Source organism: Vigna unguiculata, chromosome 11 (assembly GCF_037176805.1).
Source record: "Vigna unguiculata cultivar grain cowpea cultivar isolate G323 ecotype 2 chromosome 11, ASM3717680v1, whole genome shotgun sequence".
Lineage (NCBI taxonomy): Eukaryota > Viridiplantae > Streptophyta > Magnoliopsida > Fabales > Fabaceae > Vigna > Vigna unguiculata.
In genome coordinates, this window is record NC_140802.1 from 6,531,845 (window position 1) to 6,543,616 (window position 11,772).

The 11,772-nt window shown below is 34.6% G+C and overlaps 1 protein-coding gene across 1 annotated transcript; it reads left to right on the top strand.

The window, feature by feature from the left end:
• Window positions 1-7,613: 7,613 nt before the first annotated feature.
• LOC114169228 (G-type lectin S-receptor-like serine/threonine-protein kinase At1g67520) lies at window positions 7,614-11,437 on the top strand. The gene is made up of 7 exons (XM_028054280.2): window positions 7,614-8,876; window positions 9,194-9,301; window positions 9,385-9,557; window positions 9,635-9,845; window positions 10,106-10,343; window positions 10,426-10,576; window positions 10,651-11,437. Exons 1-7 carry the CDS (start codon window positions 7,709-7,711, stop codon window positions 10,954-10,956), a joined length of 2,355 nt encoding a protein of 784 aa, XP_027910081.1. The 5' UTR covers window positions 7,614-7,708; the 3' UTR covers window positions 10,957-11,437.
• The last annotated feature ends 335 nt before the right edge of the window (window positions 11,438-11,772 follow it).

Genomic DNA, 11,772 nt, shown 5'->3' on the forward strand with positions numbered 1-11,772 from the left:
CGACCATTTGTGCTGAGCTGCCATTGAAATTAGCAGTCGAACTGTCTCCATTCTAGTGACTGGCGCAAACACCTCAGCATAGTCAGTTCCCTCCTTTTGTTTATAGCCCTTAGCTACAAGCCAGGCTTTGTAACGCTCTATTTCACCTTGAGCATTCATCTTCTTCTTGTATACCCATTTCACACCAATGGGCCGAGCTCCTATCGGGGGATTGGACAACTCCCACGTGTTATTGCGCTCAATTGCATCGATCTCCTCATCCATTGCAAGTCTCCACTTCTCATCTTGCACCGCCTCCTCAAAGGTTATGTTCTCAGAACCTGCCAAAAGACAAACAACATGTACCTATTCAGTAGACTCATACAATTCTTGTATGGTTCGTATTCTCGGTCGTCGGGGTTCATCTTCATCGTTAGTGGTTTCAAAATTTTTTCCACAACTCGGTTTCCCCATTCTTGCCGAGTTGGTTTGCTACAGTCTCCACCCGAGATATGAACTCGGTTACCCCTTCGTTCTCACTACAACAATTTATAGTTTAGACCACACTAAAATAGATAACGGCTAAATAAATGTAGCCTAAACATATAATAAATAACATTTTTATAAATGATGTATAAATATCATGAAAGTCCATGATTATATAATTGTTTCTTTAAACTATGTGGGCAAAACTAGTAAAAATGTGGTCTAAAAACAGAGGTAAGGTATAAAATCAACATGTAAAATTGTTGTCTATTGTGAAAATTTTAAGCAACGGTTTTAAAAATATTGTCATACTAAAAATCGTTGTCTATTATCTATAGCTACACTCACCTATACCACGCCTAAAAAATTGTGGTCTAATCTTTAAACCACGATTTTTATAATTTATATCGTAATTTTATGCCGTTGTCTAAAGTGATTTTTGTTGTAGTGTCTCCTTCATCAGCAACCTCTCAAACTCTCCTCTAAGAGCTTGAAGACGAACTTGTTTCACACGGTCATCTCCCTTATATGTTTTCTCAAGGATCTCCCATGCCTCTTTTGAAGTCGTAGCGTTTGCTAACTTCTCAAGGCCTGCATCGTCCACAGCTTAGTACAATGCATACATAGCTTTCCTATCTTTGGGATCCGAGGTAGGCCTTCATCTGCATGCTCCACTTATCATAGTTGGCTTTTTGTGTCAACTGGGGTAAGGACATATTGTTGGCCATCACTCTCTCTTACTATTTGTTTCACTCAGACACTCGGGCAACTGACTCTCTCTAACACTCAAGAACAACCTAGCTTTCTCTAGCTCTTTGGTTGTCTACCTAGCTCTTGATACCACTTTGTTAGGATAAAGAGGCTCTAGAATGGAAAGCTTATTCACTTTGCATTGTGTTTATTCATGGCATAAGCAATACAATTTATAGGCTTACAATTTTCGTTCGTTGTACTCCCAACGGCTATAAACGACTAGTACATTAACTACCCCACGGCTAGTGCATTAACTATTCAACGGCTAGTACATTAACCACCCAATAGCTAGTACATTAACCACCCAACGGCTAATACATTTAAGTTTATTAAAATAAAAACCCAACAGAAGATCTAATGTGTACTTCCTTTGTGAGATGTGGATGCCTTTACTACTTCGTGCAACCTCGAGACCAAGAAAGAAGGTTAAATCTCTCAAATTTTTAATCTTAAAAGTCTTATCTAGAATCAAAGTAATGTTGTTAATTTCATAAATGTTATTTCCAATTAGTATGATATCATCCACGTATATCAAGAGAGTTGTCATGCTTGTTTCAGATTTCTTTACAAAAAGGGTATGATCACCTTTAGCTTGCGTATATTTATGAGACAATAAAAGGGTGGTAAGTTTCTCATACCACTAACGACTTGCCTATTTAAGGCCATACAAGGACTTGTGCAGTTTGCAAACTTGATTTGTGTTTGAAGAGTTGATATCAGGAGGAAGCTCCATTTACACTTCTTCATTCAATTCTCCGTGCAGAAAAGCGTTGTTCACATCCAGCTGGTTTAGATCCCATTTGCTCACAACAGCTTGAGAAAGCAGAAGACGAATGTTGGTGAGCTTGGCTACAAGTGAGAAGGTATCGAGGAAATCAAGGCCCTCTATCTGCGTATAACCTTTCGCAACGAGATGCGCCTTATGCCTTTCAATGGTTCCTTCAGTCTTGAACTTCACTTTGAAGACCCATTTGCAACCTATGGCATTTTGGTTAGGCGGAAAATTCACAATGGTCCAAGTTTTATTTCTTTCTAAAGTTGTCAGCTCCTCATTCATAGCTTTGCGCCATTCTTCAATTTGTGCAACTTCTTGGTAGGTAGTAGGTTCCATAGTGTTGATAAGAGAACAAATCATATGTTTAAAATGAGGAGTAAGACATGAATATGATATGTAAGATTCAATGGGATGTTTTATGGTCTTAGATGACCCAGAAAACACATGATAATCTTTTAGATACGATGGAGGTCTTCTGATTCTACCAATGCAGTTTTTTATAACATCGTTATTTATTATGATTTGATAATCTTCATTAAAAGTACTGTTATCATTGTTATTTCCTGAGACGTGTTTATTTTTGTTTCAAAGACTTCTTCACTTGAGTAATCAAAGGTAGACTCAAAAATAGGTAAGAAAGGTTCATTAGATTCTTTATTCTCATTAGTTTTATTACAATATGGAAAAATGTTTTCGTGAAAGATGACATTTCTAGAAACAAACAAACATGGGTTTTAAGATTAAAAATTATGTACCCTTTAGTGTTGACTTTAAAGCCAAGAAAAACCCCAAGACTAGCACGGGAATCAAGCTTTACAATTAGCAGTTAAAGTACTATTATAGCATAGACACTAAAAAATGCGTAGATTACTAAGATCGGGTTTCTTTTTGTATAGTCTTTCAAAGGGAGAATCATTTTTCAATAAAGATGTGAGAGTAACATTTATTAAATATGCAACATACTCAACAGCAAAGTTCCAAAATTGAGATGGTAGACATGACCTGAAAAGTAGTGCTCGGGTCACATTCATTAGGTGTTGATGCTTTCGCTCCACCAGTCCATTCTGCTCTAGTGTTTCTACACAGCTTGTTTGATGTATGATCCCTTCAGCTTTATACAAATTACTCATCTTGAATTCTGGTCCATTGTCACTTCGTATGACCTTTATAGATGTCTCAAACTGATTTTTAACAAAAGATAAAAAATTGACAAGGTATTTTCGTGTTTCAGCTTTATTATTCATCAAATATACCCATGTAAATCTTGACACTACAACAAAAATCACTTTAGACAACGGCATAAAATTATGATATAAATTATAAAAACCGTAGTTTAAAGATTAGACCACAATTTTTTAGGCGTGGTATAGGTGAGTGTAGCTATAGATAATAGACAACGGTTTTTAGTATGACAATATTTTTAAAACCGTTTCTTAAAATTCTCACAATAGACAACAGTTTTACATGTTGATTCTATACCTTACCTATGTTTTTAGACCACATTTTTACTAGTTTTGCCCACATAGTTTAAAGCAACAATTATATAATCATGGACTTTCATGATATTTATACATCATTTATAAAAATGTTGTTTATTATATGTTTAGGCTACATTTATTTAATCGTTATCTATTTTAGTGTGGTCTAAACTATAAATTGTTGTAGTGTGAGTATCCATCAACAATTGTAAGATAATATCTATGAGAATGTATAGAAGGGATAGAGCATGACCCCAATATATCAACATGTATAATATCAAAGCATTTTTTTTGCACTTGAAGCATTTTTAGGGAAAGGAAGTCTTTTTTGTTTGGCAAATTGACAAGAATTACATCTATCAGTTTTAGTGTATCTGATATATGAATGTTTTTGTTTCAATATGGCTAGCCTATCATCACATAAATGGCCTAAACTATCATGCCAAAGATTAGCATCTATATTATTACATCCACGAGAATTACTTGTCCAAGCAACGAGGTTGTCAAAAACCTAGAGACCGCCACTGGTTTTAACTATACCAATCTTCTATTTTGAGGTCTGTTCCTGAATGACACAAAGATTAGTAGCAAAGATAACCTCAATATTAAGGGAACAAGTTAACATGGAGATGGAGATAAGATTATAGTCAAATGATGAAATGTAAAGAACATCTTTTAAGAGAAGTTTATCTTTTAGTTTAGTATGACCTTTGTGTCGCAATAACAGGTTTTATTAGGAAGATTTACAACAACGGGTTTGGTTTTATTAAAGAAAATGAAATGTTTTAGAGAGCATGTACATGATCAGTTGCTCTAGAATCCAGAATCCAGATATTATCTTTATTGAGATTATACGAACCAACAAAAGGGTTACCTAGTTGCGCTAGATCAGAGGAAATGGTGTTGATCTTGTTGACATGTGAGTCTGGAACATATCCTTCTTTGTTACTATTCTGCAGTAGACTCATGAAAGCTTGATATTGTTGAGAGGTTAGGCGAAAGTCCTGCTCTTGATGTCCAGTATCTTGATTTCCTTTTTGATGAACTTTTGTCGTTTTGATAGAGTTGGCTTTACTGTTGGATAACATAAGTCCTGGAGCTAACCCATGATTTCTGTAGCATACGTCTATAGTGTGTCCATTCTTTCCATAATGAAGACAAACCTTTTTTGTCATGTTCTTGAAATTCTTACCATCATTATGCGGAAATCCATTTTTCTTGTAACAGTTAGATTCTAGGTAACACGATCTTCCACAATGGGTGCAACTTATTTGATTGTTGACATTATTTACTTTGATCTCAAGCTCGTTAAACACATTGTTTCCCATAAACTGGCATTCTTGCTAAGCGACATAGGAGAAAATTTTGTTGATTGAGGGCATAGGGTCCATCAAGAGAACGTGTGATTTCACGTTATTGTATTGTTCGTTCAAGCTTCTAAGGAACTGCATGACCTGGTCTTCAACTTTCCTTTTCAAGATCAAAGATATAACACCACAGGGAGACGGACTCTTGCAAGAACATACGGGATCAGGTCTAAAATTTTCTATCTCATCCCATATAATTTCTAAGTTTCGTAAAATAACCTGTTACCGTAAGATCACCTTTTTGATGGAAGATGCCTTCATTTGTAGATTGAAAACTCGTATGAGATTGCCTTGAAAGTACCTGGCCTTGAGATCTCTCCTGATATCTTCAGCTTTATTCATCCATAGAACACTCCGACATATGGTTGGTGAAACAGAATGCATGAGCCATGATACTACCATGTTATTACATTGCCTCCAAGCTTGGTAAGTGTCTTTATATTTCTCTGGTTTAGGAGCTATACCGTCTACAAACTCGAGTTTTTTTTTTTCTTTGCAATGAGAGTAGTGACCATAGACCTACTCTAGGAGTGGTAATTATTGATGTCCAAGACTGGCAATACCAAAGAAATTGTTAGGCTTTCATTAGGATGAAGATACAAGAAACTATTCACAGAGATGTTGTTAGGTGTTTTTTTACTCATGATGAAAGATACAAAAAAAAACGAAAGAGAAACAAGAAAACGTAAAAGGAGAAGAAAGAGATTTCAGAGACGGCGCACCAGAGCACTTCGGATGAAGTGCTCTGATACCATCTTAGAAACGCGTGGCTTTCATGGTTGACGTGTCGCGGAAGGTGTTTGACTCTTGCAGAGAGTTCTGTGCATGTGAACAAAAGGCTAGCATGAAAGAAGAGAACGAAAAAGTGTATTGATGTGAAAATTGTACTATACAAAGAGAATGAAGAAAAGCAAAATATATATAGGAGCATGCATAGTTACTTAAACCTAACGGAATAACAAAAAGAAAGGAATTAAGCATTACACATGAGGCATGCTAAGTGGTGGAGTCTTTGCTTCTGTTATTTTGACACAGATGTCTTGTATGTACCGAGATGAAGAGTAATTTGATTAGCTCAACTAACTGTTAGAGAAAGGTTACTCAATGAACATGGTTTACAACCTTCTGAAAATCTATGATACAATGAAAAGGATGGTTATTAGAGCTCCATTGGCTAGAAATAAGATCTTCAAGGTATGCCTGAATAGTCTTGACACTCAATGTTTTTCCATGGTTGTTCTGTTAGATGAATCTCAGTTATGACACCTATGATTAGGCCACTTAAACTTTAAAGACTTAAGTGTGTTAAGTTCAAAGAATATGTTAACTAGTCTTCCTGCAATTAAAATTGCTAAAGATTTGTGAAAATTGTTGGATTAACAAGGAAACATAGAGCCCTTTTGAGTCATTCCCTATGTAAAAAACCAACGATGTTTTGCAAGTTATATACTCTTATGTTTATGGGCATTCAACGTTCCTTTATTCCTTTGTTGGGAGAAAATAAATACTTTGTATTGATGGTGGATGATTTTAGTAAGAAATTATGGATATACCTGAGGAAGGTAAAGAATGAAGTCTTTAAGATCTCTAAGGAGTCCAAGATTCTCGTGGAAAATCAATTTGGCAAGAGTATCAAAGTTATAAGAACAGATGGTGGAGGTGAATTTACCAATATTGTGAAAAAATAAAAGCTATTGGTATTGTTGACAACTCTATTTTTCATGAGCGAATAAACCATTTTGTTACTTTAGTTCTACAAATTGCAGATATATTTACTAAGTCACACTCCATTTACACATTCTGCTTGACAAACTCTCAATGCATTTATCAATAGTATTATGAGCTTGAGGAGAGATGTTAGCATACACTCATGTTTTAGACCTATTTTCTTGTGAGTTCTAGAGTTAGCTTTGTATGTATTTATAATACACTTCTTGTATCATTCCTAATCAATCAATATGCACTTCCCTTTCATATTTCTCTTGATCTCTACAAAAATCACTAAAGACTAGATTGTTGTGTATTGATTAATCTTATTTCAATATTTCTATATAGTTTTATTGCTCAAAACTCATAGTAATGGGATAATAAAAATTATCCCAATCCATTTGGTTGCCTTTCATTGAGTCCATTTAAGGAAATAAATTTTTTTTTCCTAAGAGATAATGAAATATAATAAAAGAAATTCTTCGATAATGTCTTCTACAATCAAACAAATTTATTTACTATTGAAAGCTAATTATGTAATGAATATGAACTATTAGCAAAATCCTATATTCAATTTAGTGCTTTTCTAAATAATCATATAGTAAAAATCAACAAATTAGTAGTTAGAAGAAAATTTGGGATTATTAACCTTGAGTTCCTTTTATAGTAAACTTTTAAAATCGTAATGGACCTCTAATAAATATGAACTCAATTTTCGTACTGTGTAAGAAAACAAAGTGTTAAACTTATTCATGCTGAAATGATATCACATATCTTTCAAAGTTCAATCATGTAAAACGAGATTAGTGAAAAAACCAAAAGGAATTGAAAGTGTAAGTCTCATATTATAAATCTAAAAGTTTTGTCGGCCATTATCAGTTCGTTTCCCTTTATATCGGTACCATGCGCAAACATTTTAAAAGCATTTTGAAACAGAAAAATCAATTCGTTTATAAATTAAAATTAGTTTATATATTTGTAAAATTATTTTATTAATGTTATATCGATACCAATGTCTCTTACGTCTATCCACTATTTTATAAGACAAAGTTGTAACAAAAAAATTGTGGCACATAAAAACTACATATCACATAATAGTATCACTCTCATTTCTTGGCAAAGCACCCTCTTGCAGATTAGTCTCTCCATATTTGAAGCATTCCATGAGGCTTATCCTACACAAACTACTGCTTGCTTTCATGCACTTGTGGTTGTGCTGGAGTTCTTCCACTCATGTTCATGCAGCAGATGACAGTTTAAAGCCAGGTGAAACGCTGAAATATTCTTCACCATCACTATATTCCAAGAGTCGCAAATATTTTCTGGAATTTTTTAGTGTGAGTGAAGCTCTTACTTACTTAGCAATACGAAGTGAAGATGAGATAGTTTGGGAGGGTAATAGAGAACAACCTGTGAATCAGAGTGACGTGGTTCTCTCCCTAAACTTCTCAGGGTTTCTGAAAATAGAATCTGGATCTCTGAAAAAACCAATTATTCTGTATTCTCCTCCTCAACCTATCAACAACACTGTGGCTACTTTGTTGGACACAGGGAACTTTGTGCTTCAACACCTTCACCCCAATGGGACAAACATTCTTCTGTGGCAGAGTTTTGATTACCCCACTGAAACTTTGGTCCCCACCATGAAGTTAGGTGTTAATCACAAAACAGGCCACCGTTGGTTACTTATTTCACAGATCACCATTGAGCTTGCGACCCCAGGGGCCTTTAGTCTTGAATGGGAACCGACGGAACAAGAATTGATAATAAGAAGACGAGCAAAAGTTTGTTGGAAAAGTGGGAAACTGAGGAACAATAGATTTGAGAACATCCCAGGAGATGCACAAGTAGTGTTGATCTACACCATAGTGTCGAATGAAGAAGAAGACAGCTTCTCTTTCACATCTACAAATGAAAACCTTACACGTTGGTGGTCCCTTTCGGATACTGGGATGTTATCTTACAATAATAAAAAGCGATATGTTGCAAGGGCTGATCTGTGTTATGGATATGACACAGAAGCAGGGTGCCAAAGATGGCAGGATATACCTAAGTGCAGGAGTCCTGGTGATGTGTTCACCAAAAAGACTCTACGCCTTAATTACCAAAAGCAAACCTATGATGACAATCAGAATATTAGTCACAGTGATTGTGAGGCTGCTTGCTGGAGCGATTGTAATTGCAATGCATTTGCAGAATATTTTGATGATGATACTGGATGTACTTTCTATATTTGGAATTCATCCAAAGATATTATAGTTGAAGACAGTGTTTATGGTCAAGAAGTTTACATACTGGAGAACAAAGGAAACATAACCCTTCTTCATCACGGTAGGTCTAATGCTAACTTCATTTAATTTTGTTTTTCACAGACAAAAAGTTAGTTTCAGTTTTAATGATTCCAATCATACCCTAAATTGCATAGACCCTTTAGGAAGAGTGAATAATTCTTGAGCATTTCTTTGTTTGTACAACTTCAGTGTGGATCTTCAGGGAATTGTGCTGAAATTTTTCTCTTATTTTGACTGTTTGATCTCCAAACAGAAAAACAATACAGTCATATGCTACAATGCTTAAAAATGGCTTCGAAAAATTATAAAGCCATAAAATTAGTATTTGACCCCTAAGATTTTTAATTATGTATGCAGGTACAAAAAGGTGGATATGGAAAAGTACAATAATAGCAACTACTTTACTGATAACATGTGCATCCGTTCTATTCCTAGCCATAAAGAAAAGAAAACAAGTTCTTCAAGGTAGTTACATACTTCAAACTCGTTGTTGAACGAAATCTTCTAATCTTTCTATATTTTAACATTTTTCGTTTTCAACCGAACAGAGAAGAGAAGGAAAGAAATGGCGATGAAATCATCTCTACTAGACGATTTTCGAAATGAATTGAAAAAGGGCCACGGTTTAAAAGTATTCGATTATACGTTGGTTATGGCAGCCACAAATGGATTTTCATCTGAAAACAAGTTAGGACAGGGAGGTTTCGGACCAGTTTATAAGGTGATTGAAACTAATTAACTTATTCATTCACAACTTTGCTTCAGAGCACTAATCGCCTTTTGTTCTCATTTCAAAAGGGAACTTTGCCAGCGGGAGAGGAGGTTGCCATAAAAAGACTTTCGAGAAGTTCTGCACAAGGAATTGTGGAGTTTAAAAACGAACTAACACTTATATGTGAACTTCAGCATATGAATCTTGTACAGCTACTTGGTTGCTGCATTCATGAAGAAGAGAAGATTCTAATTTACGAGTATATGCCCAACAAAAGCTTGGATTTCTATCTTTTCGGTGAGGAATGTGTTAATGATTATGTAATTAGGTGTTTGTTTTTTATGTCAAACATAAAATTAGTTTTCATTATTATGCAGCTATCCAAACACATATAGATGAACATTAATCTTTCTCAACTGCAATTGCTTTTTATGATAGATTTACTATAATTACTCATGTTTTCGTAGGTAGAACATCATCAAGAAAAACATTTTTGCATTTTATATTTGTATACTATACATTCTAACGCACATCATTACTATATGACCATGGAGAAGACTGTACAAGAAGCAAATTGCTAGATTGGAATAAGCGGTTCAACATAATACAACGAATTGCTCAAGGATTATTGTATCTTCACAAGTACTCAAGACTCAAAGTCATTCACAGAGACTTGAAAGCCAGTAACGTACTTCTTGATGAGAACATGAATCCAAAAATTTCAGATTTTGGAATGGCTAGAATTTGTAGCCAAGAAGACTCTATATCAAATACGAACAGGGTTGTTGGGACATAGTGAGCTTGCTGAACTCTTTGTTACATTTATTTTGAATCAATGTATAACTAATATTTATTTTTCATGTAAAATTTCTTGCAGTGGTTATATGTCTCCGGAATACGCCATGGAAGGAGTGTTTTCTACAAAGTCTGATGTATATAGCTTTGGAGTGTTATTGCTTGAAATAGTTAGTGGACGAAAAAACACTAGTTTTTATGATGATGACCACCCAATAAATCTAATTGGACATGTATGTAAAATAAGCTTTGGTGAGTTTGCTTTTTGGCATCATATGTTGTGTCTAATATCTAAAATTACTTTCAGGTATGGGAGTTATGGAAAGATGGAAAGTGTTTTGAATCAGTGGATCCATCATTAGAGGAGTCATTTGATTATGATGAAGTGCAGAGGTGTATTCATGTTGGTCTCATATGTGTTGAACATTATGCAAATGATAGACCTACAATGTCTGAAGTTATATCAATGTTGACAAATAAGAGTGAAAAAGTGTCTTCACCTAAAAGACCAGCATTCTATGTTCAAAGAGAGATGTTTAACAAGAATTTGTCGTCTACAGAGTTGTGTACTACTTCTACGATGGAAACTACCACTTCGTCGGAAATAGGATGAACTAATTGTGTTAAGTTCAAAGACTTGAGTGTGTTAAGTTCAAAGAATATGTTAACTGGTCTTCCCGTAATTAAAATTTTTACAAAGATTTGTGAAAATTGTTGGATTAGCAAGGAAACAGAGCCCTTTTGGGTCATTCCCTATGTCAAAAACCAACGATGTTTTGCAAGTTATATACTCTTATGTTTATGGGCCATTCGACGTTCCTTTGTTGGGAGAAAATAAATACTTTGTATTGATGGTGGATGATTTCAGTAGGAAATTATGGATATACATAACGAAGGCAAAGAATGAAGTCTTTAAGATCTCTAAGGAGTTCAAGATTCTCGTGGAAAATCAATCTGGCAAGAGTATCAAAGTTATAAGATCAGATGGTGGAGGTGAATTTACCAAGATTGTGACAAAAGAAATGTTATTGGTATTGTTGACAACTCTATTTTTCATGAATGAATCAACCATTTTGTTTCTTTGGTTCTACAAACTCTCAATGCATTTATCAATAATATTGTGAGTTTGAGGAGAGATGTTAGCATACACTCATGTTTTAGACCTATTTTCTTGTGAGTTCTAGGTTAGCTTTGTAGATATTTATAATACACTTATTGTATCATTCCTAATCAATCAATATGCACTTTCCTTTCATATTTCTCTTCATCTCTACAAAAATCACTAAAAACTTGTGTATTGATTAATCTTATTTAAATATTTCTATATAGTTTTATTGCTCAAAACTAATAAAAATTTTCCCAACCCATTTGGTTGCCCTTTCATTGTGTCCATTCAAGGAAATAAAAGATTTTTTCTAAGAGATAATGA

Coding starts and splice junctions, on each gene's coding strand:
- LOC114169228 (XM_028054280.2), top strand. CDS start 7,709: ATGAGGCTTATCCTACACAAACTACTGCTTGCTTTCATGCACTTGTGG. Junction 8,877..9,193: donor CATAACCCTTCTTCATCACG/GTAGGTCTAATG, acceptor TTATGTATGCAG/GTACAAAAAGGTGGATATGG. Junction 10,344..10,425: donor AACAGGGTTGTTGGGACATA/GTGAGCTTGCTG, acceptor AATTTCTTGCAG/TGGTTATATGTCTCCGGAAT.